This window comes from Primulina huaijiensis, chromosome 3 (genome assembly GCF_012295235.1).
Source record: "Primulina huaijiensis isolate GDHJ02 chromosome 3, ASM1229523v2, whole genome shotgun sequence".
Classification (NCBI taxonomy): Eukaryota; Viridiplantae; Streptophyta; class Magnoliopsida; order Lamiales; family Gesneriaceae; genus Primulina; species Primulina huaijiensis.
This window is the reverse complement of record NC_133308.1, coordinates 23,674,025-23,694,101: the sequence shown is the minus strand read 5'-3', so window position 1 is coordinate 23,694,101 and position 20,077 is coordinate 23,674,025. Positions and strand designations below refer to the sequence as shown.

Here is a 20,077-nt window from a genome sequence, read left to right as displayed (position 1 = left end):
CTTTTATTAACAATTTTAAACTTATTGTTTTAAAATATTGTTTATAATTAGAGAAATTATTATTATTTACTAAAAAATTATACACTTATATATTTGAAAGAAAATCAATAAATATTTGATAAAATTCAAATATGCATTATAAGAACATAACTTATTCTCGTATAATTATTTAATTATATGATTTGAAAATTTGGTTGAGTGAATTTTTTTATTCCGTATTCCATTTCGATAGAATCATCGACTTTTCGTTTTATTGGGATCAAGTCAATAAAAGCACCGGAGAAGTTCAATTTGGCAAAAATATGGCTTTCAATCACGAAAACGGTTTTTGTTCATTTAATTTTGTCACTTTACGATTTTCATATTTTATGTTATTAAATTTTATTTTTAATTATGCAAGTTTTTAATATTTGACAATTTTAATCATTCTTTAATGGGAGTGTTGATATCACTATATACATTAATTTCACAACAACACTGCATTGGTTCCATGTCAGGGCCAAGTGGAAAAATGACTAAAATTATCGTACAAAAAACGAAGTTTGTGAGAACACGTTTTAATCCCATATTTGTTGAATTCAAGTAAAGTTGGTATTTAATCCCATGTTAGAAATTGACAAAAACTTGTGTGAGACGGTCTCACGGGTTGTATTTTGTGAGACAGATCTCTATTTGGGTTATCCATGAAAAAGTATTACTTTTTATGCTAATAGTATTACTTTTTATTGTGAATATGGGCAGGATTGACCCGTCTCACATATTAAGATTCTTGAGACAGTCTCACATAAGACCCACTCATAGAAATTAATCACGTTTTAACTGTGTGTTTTGATCTTAATGCTTTTGAAAGTAAATTATATGTATCGATAAAGATTTATTTATTTATTTTATTATGAGAACAAAAAGAGAGAGAGTCAAACAAAGAGTATGAAAAGAGAAAACAACTCTCTCTATATTTAAGGAGGTGTATTCAATTTAAGAAATTTATTGACTTTTAATGGCTTTTGTAGATTTTAAAAGTCTAGATGTATTCAATTAAGACTTTTATATACTCCATAGAAGTCTAGTGGTATTCAAAATAGACTTTCATAGAGTTTTAAAAAGCCAAGTGGTATTCAAAATTGACTTTTAAAAACTATATAAAAGTCTATAGATATTCAAATTTTCAATAGACTTTTAATAATTTCATGGATTTCATTAACATACAAACATTAAAGCTTAATGTACAACTATAAATTGTCAAAAATTATATTTGGTTCAATCCAAAGATTTGGATGGATTTTTAAAACTTCTAACTCATACACAAGCTATTTATTTCTCTCTTTGTCGCTTCACATCACCTCTCTTTTTATCTTCTCTCCTATCATCTATCTCTATCATTCTCTCGAATTTTCGAAGTGTATATATATATATATTTTCATATTTCTTTTTCAAATTTTTCATTTTTTGACTGATTGTTCATTTAATAATTTTTTTATTTTAATATCATAGGAAATTTTCAATTCTAGAATTGATTTTGTGATTTTTAATTTATGATTTATACAAATTAATGTAATATTCGATAATAATAAAAGACGATCCAAAAAATATCATTTAATTATAATAATTGAATAGCCTCGCAACAACCATGATTTTTTAAATTCTTTTTAGCATTTTCAATTAATATATAAGCTATTATATTTTTATAAAATTTTTTATCCACACAATGCTAAATAATATTCTTTTCACATGTATATTATCAATTCAAAAACAAGATTACAGATTAATCAGTTGATGTATTTTAAAAAATTTACAAACATGCATATAAACCCATATATATACACATGTAAGGATTGAATGATTTAACTTTTAAATAAATATATTTATTTATTAATATAAATATTGAAAAACTATTTCAAACTTAATATGTTATATATAGCAATTAAATATTGGTTCAAAGAAATTAATAAAAAATAATATGTTATAATTAAGTACAAAATTTATATAATTCTATAAAAAAAAAATTCACAAAAGTCTATAAAAATCTTGCAAAAAAATCTACATGAATCCACATAAATATATTTATAAATCTATGTGAATCCAAAAAATCAATAAAAATCGATCAAATCCATAAAATTCTATCATTGGTAAAAATCATAAAAACTCTGCTACGAATACACCCCACTTATTTCCTGTGCAAAGGCAATTTCCCCCGTTACCTTTGTGACTTGTGAGACCAGAAACTCTCGCACAACCCGACCCGGAAATGGAAAACCCGACTTCTCTTCTTCCTTCTCCAAACAGCCACGGCTCAAACAGCGGCAATGGCTTCCTCCACCACTACACATCGCCGCACTCCCCCCGCCCGCCGCAACCAATCACTAGATCTGAACCAAACAACCCGTACCCTACCACCTTCGTCCAAGCCGACACCACCTCCTTCAAGAAAGTCGTCCAAATGCTCACCGGCTCATCTGAAACCCTATTTGGAGTTTCTTTCGCCGCAGTGAGCAAACCCTTCACCATCAATTCCGATGCTGAGTAAGAAGAGACCTCAATGGAAACAGTTGGTTGACGCAGATGGTTTTAGTAAACCAAAGAAAGAGGTAATTCACCGAGCTACTATCTTCAAATGACATGGAACAATCTTCAATTTATTTTCTTGGTATGTGTTGTGTTTTTGCTTTGAAGTCGTTAATTTTATTCCTTTTCTTCCATATAGTGTAGAGACTATACGTTAGTCGCAAATGTCTGGCACTGAGAAGATAGGAGAAAATCTTTTATCTTTATTTCATTTTCCTTTGCAAATTTGCCATAAAATTCATTGTAAAATCACTCCATTCCAAAAATTTTCTTGGCCAACCTCATTTTTGTCAACATGGAGTGTTCGTGTTATTTCACGGGCTGTTGAGGTTTTGATTTGCGAGAGAACATCGTGTTGCTCTGTTATCTTTTTTCTTCTGACTAATTGAATTGAATACAGCCTGACTGCTTTTTTGGATACATTTTGAGTAGTTTCAGACTGAAGGAGGAGAATTTATTGTAAGACTCAGTATTACCCCTCTATGTAACTCTTGCAGATTCAGGTTGGTGGTCTCTTGAATTCAGCCATCAATCCTTGGATGTACCATTGTTGCAAGAGGTGCTCCAAGAAGAGACCAAGGAGAAACTTTCTTCCTCCAGAAATGGTTTACAAAGTTCTTTTACATCTGCCAGATTTAGTTTTACGTGATGTGATGAAGCATGTTTGCCGAGAGTGGAGCCTCATGATCCGTTCTCGATTTCATGCATGACCACCTTTTGAATTGACCACGCGGACTTATAATCCAGGGTTATCATTTGTCTCGCGGTGCGATGTTTGTGGAAATGCGAGGTGGTTGTCTCAAGATATCCAAGTTTGAATGTGTGTTTGATTGTTTATTATGGACTAGCTGTAATGGTTTAGTTTTGATCAATTATTTCAGAGACAGACACTATCTTTAGATTGCTAATCCCATGACAAAGCAGCAGTTCCTTCTCCCTCGGTTTTTCTTTGGAATAAAACACCATGAACGTTGTGGTTTAGCATTTGTGGAAGCCTCCATGAAGTATAAAGTGGTGCAGGTGTACAGAGGTTTCGAATATGTAAAATGTGATGTGCTAACTATTGGGGTTGATAAAGTTTGGAGGCATATTGATATCGAACACCTCTCTATCACAACTAAGAAAGCTTTGATGTCATTCCCATCGGATTGTGGAGGCTTTATGTACTGGGTTCGCGAGACTGTTCTCTTGATGATGAATGTTGAGACAGAAATAGTTAGCCATTTTCCTCTTCCTCCATTGGGGGGAAGATACCAAAGGTTTTTACCAATGGGCAGTAATCTATCCATTATTGCTCCTGCCAATGGCATTTTGTGGGATGTTTGGGAAATGAATCCGGAAATTGGAGAATGGGGCAAGGTTCTTAGCTTTGATTTGGAACCTCATAGCACGATATTAAAGAACTTGTTTGGTAAAAAAAAAGGTCTGATAACACCCATCGGTTGGTTAATAGATAGGGATGTATTGGTTTTCTGCGGTGAACCGCCTCAGAGATACTGTGTTGCTTATAATGGGAAGACAGGAGAAGCTCAGCCTATTAAGTTGGACACGAATGAGTATTCTCATACATTTCTAGCTCATGTTATTGCGAAACACGGCACAGTGTACCATTCATAATAGGGGAACACGGCATAGTGTATCATAATAGGGCAACACGACATACCCCTATTTCAACATTATTCATCTTGCATGCATCCATGTACATCTCTGCATCTACGTTCCAATAAAAAAAGTAAGAAAAATTTTATTGGGAAAGATGTTTCCTTGACAATAGATATCTTTATATCTTCACCACTTTATTGTCAGAAAAGAATAAGAAAATGTAGGATCTGCTCAAAGTTTAGTTATTTCGTTTCTATTCTAACATTTGTTATGGTGTTTTTAAGTTTAATTGATTTCTCATTTCTGTGTTACAGGCATATCTAGATCATTAAATTAGATATTGAACTATTTTCACATGAGTTTGAACCAGATTTAAAAATAATAAGGTTATAAGATCAATTTTTTTCCTCAATTCTTTGGTTTCATTCGTATTGTTTGGGCATACTTATTTCTTTTGTGTGTGTGTCTTTGTTTTTATTATGATGTTGTATACAATTATATTTGTTTATATGATATTAATGTAGTAGTTGACAAGAAATAGATTTATTTGACACATATTATTCTAATAATAATGCGTTACCTTTTATTTTTATATTTCTACAAATTATGTTTGTTAATGATTTCTTTAGAAATGATTTCTTTATTTCCTTCCAAAGTTATTTTTTTCTTGAAATAATATTGACTGTTTTGATTGATATTTTAAATTTTATTATTCTAATGATTCGTTATATTGAATATGCTTTCGATCGCTAGTTTTATTAATAAATGGAAAGATTGCTTAAAGTTGGCAAGTTTGATGCAATTTTTTTTTAATCAGCTATCAACTTGAAAAGATTGAAAATGATATCAATGAGAGGAAAAAAAGCATGACCATGCTAAGAAAGAGACTGTTTGGTGATACTAAAGAGTTTGCTCTTGTAGCAAAATTTTCTGCTTTGCTGAAAGTACTTCTGTTGGAGTTGCCGAACCAAAGGTTTCCATTGGCGTTGACACAATTTGATGAGAGTACAAGCAGGGAAATGAAGGAATCCTTTGGCAAAAATGTTCTAAAGCATAATGTCGCATCCGAGGTATCTGGTTTACTAGATAGTTTTTTTCATGTAGTTGAAGGATTCGAGTTGTCAACTCATGAAGGATTTTGTCATATTTCGTTGGCGCCGGGTGTAGCGAGGTAATGTTATATTTATTTTTTGTGATGCTACAAAATTTATTATATCATTTTAATTCAATCATTATTATTATTTTTCAGATTTGGGGAAATACAGAAATTCAAACGACGGGATCAGAAATTGATTGCTAACTTTGATCGCCTTCTGTTAGAAAAGGACAAACTGGTATGTCCTTGAGAATTATTTAATTTAAAAAATAAAATTCCAGTAAATATTCGTATACATAAGTTTTTGTCATAAATTCAGAATCAGAAAATGGAAGCTCTGCAAAGACGTTGATGAATGGAACTTTGGGATTTTATCCTGCAACATATTTTTCATCTCCAGCTTCATTTTCTCGTACTTCTCTGATTAATATATTTCAGTGTTGCCTTTTCTTTTTGAAATGAAATTTGAAGAGGATATTGGTTTACAGTTTTTTTATTGATTTACATAAATGATATCTACACTTTCAGTAACATACTACTTTCGTTTAGTGTTCTGTTTTTGCGATACTATCATTGCTTTGTATCTGTGCTAATTGTACATTGTATTCATACTTCGTGTTTAAACATCTCTTCAATTTATACTTACAACTATAAATAAATTCTATGTATAAAAAATTAAGAATTAATAATGTGCTCAAAATAAGTGATTGCATTTCACTGTCTTTTTATATCATCGTGTTACTCGGTCGAGGATACTCGTTTCGTGTTACCTCCAATCCGTTTCAGACCATTTTAATAATTTTTGCAAACATATATGTTACCTCCAATCCGTTTCATGCTCGTTTCGTGTATGATTATTCTCATACATTTCTAGCTCATGTTAACAGTCTAGGTTGGTTGGAATGAGTATTTGTAGCGCATAATCTGAAAAGGAGATGGGGGATGCCAATTTATTCGCCTTCTGGTGCATGCTTGGGAAGGGAATGGTTGGATACACATGACCTAAAATGTAGAGTATGAATCATGTTAATTTTATTGTTTTTAGGATGACTTGATCTGTAGCTGATGGATGGAGTGCATGTGTTCCCGAATTTCCACTTAATATTTATGGAGAATGGGTTCTTTTCTCGGAGTATTAAACATGTTGATGAATGATGATCCCATTTGATTCAAAGTAAACTGTGAAATGGATCTAATTTCAGCTAGTCTATGATTTTTTCAGCAAGTTTTGAACTATGTTTAACCCGTTGTTTTGTGGTACTATGGATGGATGGATGAAAAATAAAAGTGAGAATGACTAGACAAGCTAGAAATCAATGGCATGAATAAATCTCGGTTTTCTGAAATTTTTAGGATGATAAATATCCATTTTAAGATTTTAGAAAAAATATGTTTGCAAAAATTATTAAAATGGTCTGAAACGGATAGGAGGTAACACGAAACGAGTATCCTCGACCGAGTAACACGATGATATAAAAAGACAGTGAAATGCAATCACTTATTTTGAGCATATTATTAATTCTTAATTTTTTATACATATAATTTATTTATAGTTGTAAGTATAAATTGAAGAGATGTTTAAACCCGAAGTATGAATACAATGTACAATTAGCACAGAACAGAGCAATGATAATATCGTAGAAACAGAACGCTAAACGAAAGTAGTATGTTACTGGAAGTGTAGATATCATGTATGTAAATCAATAAGAAAACTGTAAACCAATATCTTCTTCAAATTTCATTTCAAAAAGAAAAGGCAACACTGAACTATATTAATTAGAGAAGTACAAGAAAATGAAGCTGGAGATGAAAAATATGTTGCAAGATAAAATCCCAAAGTTCCATTCATCAGCGTCTTTGCAGAGCTTCCATTTTCTGATTCTGAATTTATAACAAAAACTTATGTATACAAATATGTATAGGAATTTTATTTTTTAAATTAAATAATTCTCAAGTGCATACCAGTTTGTCCTTTTCTAACAAAAGGCGATCAAAGTCAGCAATCAATTTCTGCTCCCGTTGTTTGAATTTCTGTATTTCACTAAATCTAAAAAATAATCATAATGATTGAATTAAAATGATATAATAAATTTTGTAGCATCACAAAAAATAAATATAACATTACCTCGCTACACCCGACGCCAGCGAAATATGACAAAATCCTTCATGAGTTGACAACTCGAATCCTTCAACTACATAAAAAAAACTATCTAGTAAATCAGAAACCTCGGATGCGACATTATGCTTTAGAACATTTTTTCCAAAGGATTCCTTCATTTCCCTGCTTGTACTCTCATCAAATTGTGTCAACGACAATAGAAATCTTTGGTTCGACAACTCCAACAGAAATACTTTCAGCAAAGCAAAAAATTTTGCTAGAACATCAAACTCTTTAGTATCACCAAACAGTTTCTTTCTTAGCATGGTCATGCTTTTTTCCTCTCATTGATATCATTTTCAATTTTTTCAAGTTGATAGCTGATAAAAGAAAAAAATTGCATCAAACTTGCCAACTTTAAGCAATCTTTCCATTTATTAATAAAACTAGCGATCGAAAGCATATTCAATATAACGAATCATTAGAATAATAAAATTTAAAATATCAATCAAAACAGGCAATATTATTTCAAGAAAAAATAACTTTGGAAGGAAATTATTTCTGAAGAAATCATTAACAAACATAATTTGTAGAAATATAAAAATAAAAGGTAACACATTATTATTAGAATAATATGTGTCAAATAAATATATTTCTTGTCAACTACTACATTAATATCATATAAACAAATATAACTGTATACAACATCATAATAAAAACAAAGACACACACACAAAAGAAATAAGTATGCCCAAACAAAATGAATGAAACCAAAGAATTGGGAAAAAAATTGATCTTATAACCTTATTATTTTTAAATCTGGTTCAAACTCATGTGAAAATAGTTCAATATCTAATGATCTAGATATGCCTGTAACACAGAAATGAGAAATCATTTAAACTTAAAAACACCATATCAAATGTTAGAATAGAAACGAAATAACTGAACTTTGAGCAGATCCTACATTTTCTTATTCTTTTTGTCATGCAGAGATGTACATGGATGCAAGCAAGATGAATAATGTTGAAATAGGGGTATGCCGTGTTCCCCTATTATGGTACACTATGCCGTGTTCCCCTATTATGAATGGTGTTGCTGAACTTTGAACAGACGAAAAGCCTAGTCTTAAGCATCTTCATGTTTGGAGATGTTTAGCTGAGGCAAGATCTTACAGGCTTAATGAAAAGAAATTGGACTCAAGGATGGTCATTTTCTATTTTATTGGATATTCTGAAAGATTCAGGGAGTAAAAGTTTTATGATCCCACAAGAAAGTTGATTTTTTAGTCGGAAAATGTCCGGTTATTTGAGGATGTTGAGTTTGCGGGGAGAGATAGAGTAAGAGGTGGTCTGGAGATAAATATGTAAATATTCCCATATGTGCCTTTGACATTGATCAGGATCACATTTATCATTTCGACCAAGACACAATACATGAAGATAATATTAGAGATCATCCCATTCCAGATGAACATACTCAAGCACCTCCTGAACCTATGTCATTAAGGAGATCCACTAGAGACTTGAGAAATGCAATGTCAGATGATTACATTGTATTTCTTCAAGAATATGATGCAGACATTGGAATGATGGAGGATGATCCTTTGAACTTTCATCTAGCCGTGGAAAGTTCTAACTCTCAAAAGTAAAATGATGCCACAAATGAGGAGATAAAGTCCATGAAGGACAATGACGTATGTGATCTTGTCTTGTTGCCCAAAAGTACGAAGCCCATTGGTTGCAAATGGATACTTAAAACTAAAAGGATTCGAAAAACAATGTGGAAAGATATAAAGTTCGTCTTGTCGCTAATGGCTTTACATAGAAAGAAGGCATTGATTATAAAGAGATTTTTTCTTTGGTTTCTTCGAAATACTCTTTAAGGATTAAAACAGAAATATTAAAAAATAATGATAGACATTATCTATATATAGTTTATGGTGCACTGACGCGCGTAACCACGTTCCCTATTATCTTCTCCATTGAAAATACGATTAAGAAGAGAAAACTAAAGGAATCTTTCATGGAAAGATCACGTAGATCTGGAAGATCAAGACACATTGTAAAGAGTTTAGGATTATGGATTCAGGTATGTTTCTGCTTAAGTTTTCAGTCAAATTCTTAATGATTTAACATAATAGATTATGTGGTCTATTTGGATTTTTCCCAACACAAACTCCAACATTAAGACGAAGATGATGAAGCCGATAATTAGTAAAGACTGGATCCATGCGCAAAATGTATATGTTCCTTACTTTCACCTATAAATTTAAAACACCAAGAAAGACACAAAAGAATGATAAATTTTTTTAAAGGCATAGGAGATGTTGTCCATACCAACAATGGTTGCCCAAGTTTGTTCTCTTCTTGGAGTCTTCGTAAGACCAGACCCTCGACTGAAAATGGCTCTCTCAATGCCGGTAAGTGAACAAATTCCACCTTAATAAACCGGCCACTTACCTGGGAATCCAATTGGCTGTGGATACCTATACCCTAGCTATCAACATACACAAAACTCCTTTCTATATCTGTTCAACCGAGTATGAAGACATTGTTCAAGATGGGGACGTTAAGGTACGCATTCTGAAACTACATGTAATCAATTAAATGGAAATACAAAGATGGCTTGTGTCTACATTTATCTGGGAAATGAACATGTACAACCTGAAAATTAATTCTATGATGGCTCAATAATTAATAATCAAAACACAAAATCAGTATACACCACACAATATATTTATAACATAAAAAATAATATTTTTTTACTGTAATCATCAAAACATAATCCATAAAATAATCATTTCCATGGGTCGAACTAGGTCATAAAATTGAATACAAGACTATGTCATTGAAGAAGTTTTTTGTGTAAAATAAAAAACAATCCCTCCTCTTCCCCGTGCGTGAATCGTGATAAAATTGTTAGCGCTAATGGACTGCTCCCATTCTTTTGGGCGTGACAGAAAATAGATTTAATGATAATTGGGCCTTGGGTATAATATTATTCAGCCCTCGAATCGTCGGGGGTTTCTTTTGATTCTGCGTTTGCAGTGGAGTCTCAATGCCGATTTTTACTTGAAGAAAATTGACAAGGTACACGATCCCCCATCACTCCCAATGCTTACTTTTTTCCTGCTCATCTTTGCATTTTTTTAGCCGATTTGCTTTTGGTAGATTCTTCTTAAAATCTACGAGTTCCTTTCTTGAGTTTTCTTTAGAGCCATGGTTCGTGACATCTTTCCACTTTCTTCTACTACGCATATCCTTGACTCAAATTTGTGAAATCGTAGATTAATTATAAATTGATTATCTAGAAAGATGTGGTCTTTAGTTTGAATAATGGATCAATTTTGTTTGTGCTGCTCAACCCAAGCGATCGAATAATGTAAGAGCATATTCCCAATTTGTTGGGCTTTTTGTGTTTTATTATTCTCGGTCCGAAAATACTTGTATTGACAGAATTGTTTTTGTGATTTTTGAGCATTGTGGAGAAATCGTAAAGAACAGTTTTATATTGATTTTTTGTGTTGTTTTTAAATGTGCTCGATTTTCAATTTTATTATGTAGATGCATTTCACGGTGTGTGTTGATCTGTAGCTGGTATCCCATAAAGGCTGAAACCCTATTTGGAGTTTCTTTCGCCGCAGAGAGCGAACCCTTCACCATCAATCCCGATGCTGTGTTAGAAGAGACCTCAATGGAAACGGTTGGTTGACGCAGATGGTTTTAGTAAACCAAAAATAGAGGTAAGTCACCGAGTTACTATCTTCAAATGACATGGTACAATCATCAATTTATTTTCTTCGTATGTGTTGTGTTTTAGCTCTGAAAATGTTAATTATATTCCTTTTCTTCCATATAGTGCAGAGACTATACGTTAGTCGCAAATGTCTGCCTCCGAGAAGATAGGAGAAAATCTTTGATCTTTATTTCATTTTCCTTTGCAAATTTACCATAAAATTCATTGTAAAATCACTCCATTCCTAAATTTTCTTGGCCGACCTCATTTATGTCAACATGGATTGTTCGTGTTATTGCACAGGCTGTTCAGCTTTTGGTTTGTCAGAGAACATCATCATGTTGCTCTGTTATCTTTTTTCGTCTGACTAATTGAATTGAATACAGCCTGACTGCTTTTTTGGATACATTTTGAGTAGTTTCAGGCCGAAGGAGGAGAATTTAGTGTTAAGACTCAGTAATATCCCTCTATGTAACTTGTGCAAATTCAGGTTGGTGGTCTCTTGAATTCAGCCATCAACCCTTGGATGTACCAGTTCTTTTACTTCTGCCAGCTTTAGTTTTACGTGATGTGATGAAGCATGTTAGCCGAGGTGGAGCCTCATGATCCGTCCTCGAAATTTCATTAATGACCACCTTTTGAATTCACCATGTGGACTTATAATTCAGGGTTTTCATTTGTCTTGCGGTGCGATGTTTGTGGAAATGCGAGGTGGTTGTCTCGAGATATCCTAGTTTGAATGTGTGTTTGATCGTTTATTATGGACTAGCTGTAATGGTTTAGTTTTGACCAATTATTTCAGAGACCGACACTATCTTTACATTGCTAATCCCATGACAAAGCAGCAGCTCTCCTTCTCCCTCGGTTTTTCTGTGCAATAATACATCATGAACGTTGTGGTTTAGCATTTGTTGAAGCCTCCATGAAGTATAAAGTGGTGCAGGTGTATGATTATCACAGAGGTTTCCAATATGTAAAATGTGTTGTGCTAACTATTGGGGTTGATAAAGTTTGGAGGCATATTGATATCGAACACCTCTCTCTCACAACTAGGAAAGCTTTGATGTCATTCCCATCAGTTTGTGGAGGCTTTATGTACTGGGTTCACGGGACTGTTCTCTTGATGATGAACGTTGAAACAGAAATAGTTAGCCAGTTTCCTATTCCTCCATTGGGGAAAAGACACCAAAGGATTTTACCAATGGGCAGTAATCTATCCACTATTGCTACTGCCGATGACATTTTGTGGGATGTTTGGGAAATGAATCCGGAAATTGGAGAATGGGGCAAGGTTCTTAGCTTTGATTTGGAACCTCAGAGCAAGATATGAAAGAACTTTTTTGGTGAAAAAAAGGGTCTGATAACACCCATCGGTTGGTTAATAGATAGGGAGGTATTGGTTTTCCGCGGTTCACCGCCTCAGAGATACTGTGTTGCTTATAATGTGAAGACAGGAGAAGCTCAGCCTATTAAGTTGGACACGAATGATTATTCCCATACATTTCATGCTCATGTTAACATTCGAGGTTGGTTGGAATGAGTATTTATTGCGCATAATCTGAAAAGGAGATGGGGGATGCCAATTTCTTCGCCTTCTGGCGCATGCTAGGGAAGGGAATGGATGGATACACCTGACCTAAAATGTAGAGTATGAATAATGTTAATTTTATTGTTTTCCGGATAACTTGATCTGTAGCTGATGGATGGAGTGCATATGTTCCAGAATGTCCACTTAATATTGATCTGTAGCAAACAAGAATATTCTAATCCTATCAACTAAAACATGTTATCGAGGAGTGAATTATCAACCATCAGGACACAAGTTGGCACTTGGCACAAAGCTTAGCCCAAGATTATAGAGCATATTTATTCCAGTCAGTCATATTATAATCAGAATTAGGCAATATAATATCATGAAATGTTACGAAATCTACGAAAACTAGTGCTAGTCATAATGTCAATGTCAAAAAACTACAAATTTCTAACAAAAAGCAAGCATAACATTTACACTATTAGAGAACCATAGAGCATTTCGTGTTATGGTCTCTCACAGTCACAGAAGCCGAAATCCACAGAATTTATCGGTGAAATCCGAAAGAGATTTATATGGAGTGGATCAAAGTTGACAACACTCACTTGTAAAGTCCGCTTACCTGTGTAAGTTTTCCGATGTTTTAAGTAAGAAGATTATATTTCAATTTTTTTTTTACCAAAATCATTTTTCTAACTATCACCAAATATTAAGGGGGTGTATTGGTTATAAATTTTTAATGACTTTTATGGAGTTTAAAAGTCTAGAAGTATTTAATCTTAACTTTTATATACTCTATAAAAATTTAGTGGTATTCAATATAAACTTTTGTAAAACTTTAAAAAGTCATATGTTATTCAAATTTGACTGTTAAAAACTCTACAAAATTCTATAGGTATTGAAAATGTCAATAAACTTTTAATGATTCCATGAAATTCTATTGAGTATAAGAATTAAAGCCAAAAGTATCACAATAAAATGTTAAAAAATATCTTTGATTTAACCTAAAAATTTGGATATACATTTAACAAGAATTCTTTTATGAAAATATTATTATTATTTTAATTATTAAAGTAAATGCATATTCACATATTTATTTCTAATAAATATATTTAAATTAATTTTAATAAATGTAAATTATAATTACAAATATTTAATTATCTATCCAATTATTTTAAGAATATATATTTAATTGGCACTTGGGGCATTTTGACCATTACAATAAAATTTACAAAATTAATCCATCATTTTAAAATCATACCAAACACTATGTTATTTATCCCCCCATACTATTAATTCATATATCTCATTTTTAAATAACTCTAATTACTAATCATTTACTTATCCTATAACACGTACCAAACGAAGCTTTTAGAAGTTTATCAATACTAATATATAAGGATAACTGGATAACTATAATAAATTAAAATATTAAGATTTTTAATAAAATTACAAATATTTTAAGTTACTTATTATTTATTTTCAGGTACGAATAATTGTCTTGTTTATTTTTTCTTATTTGACATATGGTCAAAAACAAAATGGATATATTTTTTATACAAAAATTTATTTAAAATGAATGAAATTATTTTCAGTTTAATTATTTATTAATATTGAAAATTAATTATTTAAATAAACATGTTGAACTTACTTAAATAATGAAAGTTTAATTACAATAAATTTAATATTGACTTATTTTTTGTCTTTCGTAAAATCAATATGTAAAAAATATTATATTGAGAGAGAAGAATATTTGAAATAAGTAAAAGTTATTCACGTTCATTTGTTAGTTCAAATAAATTTAAAAAATTCACAATAATAAATTACATAATCCATATGAAAAAATTTACAAATATCAATAAAAGTCATAAAAAAAATAAATCTACAAGATTCTGTCAAAATTTTAAAAAATATATTATTTAAAAAAATCAACAAATCACTGCAATTAATATACCTTTTTTTTAACTATTTAATATAAAAATATTTTAACATATGCTGGAACGAGGGCAGCTATTATTTTTAAATATTTTATTAGTTGATTATCATAAAAACTTTAAACAGCCCGCTCCCTTGAGCCAAATTCAAATCTCTGGGATCTGCCATGATTCATTTGCATGTCCAGTTACAAGTAAACAGATCCTCAACAGAAATGATTTAATCAATAAATTCATTTTCTATGCCCCATTTTAGTTGGATTGCTTAAATTTGTTAACTTGTATTTGAATTCGTCACTTTGAAAATCTTGAAATTTTGAATTCCCATTGATTCGAACTTTTTCAACGTAAATGGATGACGGAAGTATCTTAAAGAGTCGATCTTTGTCAGGGCCCAGATCTGAATCAAAGGTTGGACCATTTAAAATAACCTTGGATTTTTGTTGTGCGTTAAGTTTTTAGTTTTGTAATCCTTATTTTATCCGTAAAATTTCTTAGGGTTCTTGGTTTTCATTTGGTAGGTTTCGGTAGGGCAGAAAAGGGGCGTTCTTGAACTCGAAGAAAAATCTGGAAATTCTCCAAAACGAGTTAAAATGCGTGATATTGAATCTGTTTTTCGCTCTGAAGGTGTGAGTTTAGCTTCCCTTCTTTCTTTTTGGATTTTCTTGAAGTTTCACTGTTTATCTGACATGTTAGTCTATTGATTGAATAGTTAAAAATATCGTATATTTATTGGCTTATTTAGGCTTTATCAAGTTCAACACGTCCCTCGTGAGTTTCATTTTTTTCCTCCTCTGAATGCTAGGAAGGTTCATGGGTATTTACGTTTTGAAGTAAGAAAAATGGCTACAAAAATTTGTGCAGGATTTTGTGTAATTTATTAGGTAGAGACAAGTGTTAAACTCTTTGTCCTTCAAATGATATTGAGCTGCAATGATTTTAAGAGTGCAATTCCCGATATACAATGGCTACTATTTCGAGATCGATAATAGGACTTTTAAATCTTGAAATCTATCTATCAGGATGGGGAGGATTTTGGGTTAGTGGTCCATCTTCAATGAACATCTATCCATGTTTGCTGATGTTCCCATACTAATGCTAATGCAACGCAGCAAGCCTTACATTTGGGAGTTGGGACATAACAATATTATCAGTCTGTAGTGAACAGTAGACCAATATAATATACTTGAATGCTCATCAACTTGGAATAGATTTAAATAAGTACAGTCATTGCAAATATTTCATGTTACCGTCAGATATGCCACACCACATTCTCTATGTCTTGAAAATCTTGGCGTCTTTGTCTATGTATGATGTAATGCCTGGATGTCAATCTATTTTTCACAAACACTCAATGTTCTAAAATGCGCCCTAGGCGCCGGAGCATATTTAAGGTGCTAGGCACCCTAGCCTGGATGTCAACCTACCGCACCGATAAGGTGCTAGGCGGCCAGCCTAGGCGCCTGGGCGCTCGAGGCGCGCCTGGACGGGCCTGGGCGCATCTAGGTGGGCCTGGACACCCTTAAATAAGCCTGATTTGTTTTGAAAAAAATTATTTGGGGTTTTAATATTTTAAAGCTCAATTAAAAAATTAAAAGTTGAAAAGAGGCTGATCTAAATCTAACGCAGCACCAAAGAAATTGAGAAGCCTGATGGGAAATATTTACATCTCATGTCTTGTGGAGCAGCAACAATGTCTTTTTTCTACCTATTTTTTCTTTCGGTTTCTTGCATTTCTTGATATATCTGTCTTTGCTACCTCAAGTACATGAAACAGATTTGAAGAATTTTCATCACTGATTCTGGTATCATTTTATTAAGCAACTTCCTTTGGTTTTATCGTTATCTCAATCTCCTCGTTTCAGGTGAGTGTGAAAGTCATTGGTAACGTAGAATCCGATTAGCGACGCCTAATCCTTGCCTAGGCGGCCTAGGCGCTGGTCTGGCGCCCGACTAGCGCCTAGCGAATTTTAGAACCTTGCAAACACTTAACAAATATGCCCGTACAATATATGGACACATCATTTGGCATATTTAAAATCTTGATATGATTGTGCAAAGGGTCCGACAAATTTTTATAAAATTGTGTTTAGTTCAACGTTTCTCAAAACTTATGGGTAAAAGGTTAAAAGAATTCATTTATAAGAGATGTCTTATTTTTTATATGTTTTGAATTATGGTTTCAGTTGTATTAAAAGTTTATGATTTTAATTTTTGTAGTGGATCTATTATGTGTTGAAGTTTGTTTTAAATTCAAAACGTGATAGAATTGTATCAATATATGTTTAATGAAAATTTTCTTAAACTTTGATATTATTTTATGTTGTTGGTTTTTAGTTTCAATATTCTTAATTTACATATCTATAATTGTAATTTAGCCTAGTTCTTGTCATGTTATGTACTAAATCTTTTAACATTATGTGATGCCCCGCATTACTGTTTGTGCATTATAGATGCAATATATGTTTTATTACCAATGAACGAATGAGGAAGTTTTGCGTAGGTTATACAATCAGACAAGAGATGCCTTGTTGCCTGTTGGTACTTATCAAGTTATCCAACAATGAATCTCTCAAAATATTTTTGTCAGTTGGGAAAGAATACATACGCTTTAAATGTTGCTAAATTAATTAGCTAATTCTCTTATGCTTTTTACATTTTGCTGCTGAATCTGTTGTTATATGATCTATCATGTCCAAGAAACTCATCTCAAAATAATCCCTGAAAGAAATGTAAAAATTCGATGTGGTGCAGCCCAAGCAGGAGGAGAAGCAAACAATGTGGCGCATTTAAATGTCAATTTTGCTTCAAGAGAACTTGATCTTAATGTTAACATTGATCCAATCAATGATGCGAATGGTAATGAAGCTCGTGCTAAGGAACTGAACACGTCCTTCTCCCCTATGATTCAAGCAATGGAATGTAGGGATGGTTTTACGAAGGCTAGAGGACTTGATCTAGATCTAAATGTTGAAGATATCTCCAGTTCCATAAACCACCCTTACCATTCTTACAAGAACCCTCAAAATTTGAAGTCCGTGGATGATTCTGATTGTGGAAGTTCTATAGGGCCTCTTGATGAAAAAGATTCCATGAAACTTTGGAAAGAGATTAAACAAAACGGTTATATGTCTGCTCCTTATGGAGCCGTACCTATGTTGATACCGAAGTCACGTGGGCGGAAGAGTAAAAATGAAATGCTGAAGAAAAAGATAGAACTTGCAAAGAAAGAACAGATTGATCGTTTTGCCAGGGTTGCTGCTCCTAGTGGTTTGCTTCATGGACTAAATCCTGGAATTATTAACCATGTGAGAAACAAAAAACAGGTTCACTCTATCATTGAAGCAATCGTTAAGTCTGAAAGAAATGAAAATTTATTTTCTGAAAGCGATCAATGCGGTCAAATGAAGAGTGGTATAAAAGAACATGCTGAGCGGAAGAACATGGAAAATGTGAGTAGTTCAGGACGAAAAGGACATGAAGCTCATCGTGAAGATACATTTTTTGGAAGCGTGCAAATGAAGGGCTATCCAAAATTCTCTGGGTCAATGTCTTTGAATTCTGAGGTCACACGAGATGGTGATTCATATATGGGAGCGAGAATGACTTTAGCAAGAATGCATTCAAAGTTTAAAGCAGAAAATGATGATGATGCACTTATATTTAGGCCGTTATCTTCTGAAACGGTTGCATCAGAGAACAATAGCTCTTTGACCCATGACTCAGCAAACCTCAGCAGTGTTACTTCACTTTCTGTTAAAGGTTGTTCGGCTTCTCAAGTTTTTCCTTCGCCCTTTTCTTTTTTCCGTTGTTATAATTCATTCAATCATCTGAAGCCTCAAATGTTTGAGAGCAAATGATTTTTTTGATACTGCTGAATGTTATTACTCATGTGTCTTTTTCAGCTGCTAATATAGCTTCCCAATGGTTGGAACTTCTTAATCAAGATATCAAAGGACGGCTTGCGGGTAAGTTATCTTTGAAAATGATTAAAGGTAACACCATGTACATATACATAATTTTAGAACGTACCGCTTTCTAATCACAGCACTAAGACGAAGTAAGAGAAGAGTCTGTGCTGTAATTCAGATCGATTTACCTTTCCTAATGTCAAAAGAATCTTCATCTGACCAAGAAACAACAAAAGGTCACGGAGAAAATGCTGAAGCACACCATATTCGATGGAGTAGTCTCTTTGGACAAATGGATAAAGCCCTTTCTGAAGAGGAGAGGCATTTGGTGAGTCGGTGATAAAGTTTTTAACATGATAACACCAATAGAAAAGTATAAATTATCTTCTGGTGGACCATTTCCTATCAACTACATTATATTTGATGCATCATTATTTGATTTATTCTTAAATATTGACTGCGTGGAACAAAGGCAGGTTCATATTTTATGCTAACTATAACTTAGTTCCCTAATATTTCACTCAGTTCTAGAGAAAATAATGGTTCAAAAATCTTTTCTTTATATGCTATCAGGAAACTTGGCTGAACCAAGTGAAGGAAATGCAGTTGAATTGTGATAAAGGGTTCAACAAGACCAGTTCTTACTATGCTCCACAACACTCCAGTCTAACCAGAAACGAAAGCAGGTAAACATTAGTAATATTTTGTTTATCAAAAAAATATAAAACTCGAAAGCGAAGCATGAAACATTCCAAATGGGCTCCGAAATCTTTCATCTTTTAACCGTTTGAAAATGCAGATCAGCAGAAGTTGATAACTTAGAGAAGGATCTAGCAGTTAGAGCTGCTGCTGCTTCGATATATTCTACTTGCAACTTTTTGTTGTCGATGGAAAACCAACCATGCTGCTAATTTTCCAATCACCAACTTGTTGCTGTAGTAAGTTTTTAACTGGAGTGAGGCATTCAAACCTGGTCATTTGCTTGTAATTGTAGCACAACACTAGTTGGTAAAATTAGTTTGTAGTTGATGACTAGGTAAAGTTAGTTTCTTGCTTTGTTCTTTTAATCTTCTTGCCATGTTAAAGTGTAACATTAGGCATTAGGATTATTGTGGTCATGCACATTTCCTCTGTTCTTAACTTATTACCTAGCATAGGAGTGTATTTGTTGTTTGAAAAACTAATTATAAACTTGATTTATTTTTAAAATTTGGAATTCTGTTGTGTCCACTAATGCTGAGGCTTGTCAAATCTCACAATTGGATAGTCATTAATTCTTTTTTGGATTAAGTTAACAAGCATAAATTGTTAATTTTATCCAATTTTAATAGATGCAACTTACTTTATTTTTGTTCTTTAAATGTAGAGTTTACATTTTCAATCAAATTAATTCAATGCTTATATATTTATTTTAGTCGAATATTAACATATACTGATAATATGCTTAACTAATTACATATGAAAAAAATTATTTAAAAAGGTAATATAATAGAAAACTAATACAAAATTATTATATATTTCTATCAAAACTTTTAATTTCATCCAGGAAATAGAGTATATTGTAGAGTTTAAAATTTACTTTTATTTTTAATATAATATAATATAATA

At 32.4% G+C, this 20,077-nt stretch overlaps 3 protein-coding genes across 5 annotated transcripts; 2 read left to right on the top strand and 1 right to left on the bottom strand.

Moving 5' to 3' along the window:
* Positions 1-5,030: 5,030 nt before the first annotated feature.
* LOC140973883 (uncharacterized) lies at positions 5,031-12,894 on the top strand. The gene is made up of 5 exons (XM_073436989.1): positions 5,031-5,335; positions 5,414-5,498; positions 5,580-9,597; positions 9,673-11,100; positions 11,584-12,894. The coding sequence occupies exons 1-3, from the start codon at positions 5,031-5,033 to the stop codon at positions 5,610-5,612; spliced, it is 423 nt and encodes a 140-aa protein (XP_073293090.1). The 3' UTR covers positions 5,613-9,597; positions 9,673-11,100; positions 11,584-12,894.
* On the bottom strand, positions 7,021-7,690 carry LOC140973884 (uncharacterized). Its single transcript, XM_073436990.1, has 3 exons — positions 7,386-7,690; positions 7,223-7,307; positions 7,021-7,141 (listed from the first exon to the last, which is right to left on the bottom strand). Exons 1-3 carry the CDS (start codon positions 7,688-7,690, stop codon positions 7,109-7,111), a joined length of 423 nt encoding a protein of 140 aa, XP_073293091.1. The 3' UTR covers positions 7,021-7,108.
* A 1,784-nt stretch (positions 12,895-14,678) lies between the features above and the next one.
* On the top strand, positions 14,679-19,702 carry LOC140973881 (uncharacterized). Of its 3 annotated transcripts, XM_073436988.1 has the most exons (8): positions 14,679-14,969; positions 15,080-15,185; positions 17,313-18,320; positions 18,464-18,526; positions 18,607-18,797; positions 19,043-19,084; positions 19,115-19,155; positions 19,269-19,701. In XM_073436988.1, the coding sequence occupies exons 1-8, from the start codon at positions 14,910-14,912 to the stop codon at positions 19,378-19,380; spliced, it is 1,623 nt and encodes a 540-aa protein (XP_073293089.1). In that variant the 5' UTR covers positions 14,679-14,909; the 3' UTR covers positions 19,381-19,701. The 3 variants fall into 3 exon arrangements, with proteins under 3 accessions (XP_073293089.1, XP_073293088.1, XP_073293087.1); XM_073436987.1 differs by having other exon boundaries at positions 17,322-18,320; positions 19,043-19,155; positions 19,269-19,702; XM_073436986.1 differs by having other exon boundaries at positions 14,680-14,969; positions 19,043-19,155; positions 19,269-19,700.
* The last annotated feature ends 375 nt before the right edge of the window (positions 19,703-20,077 follow it).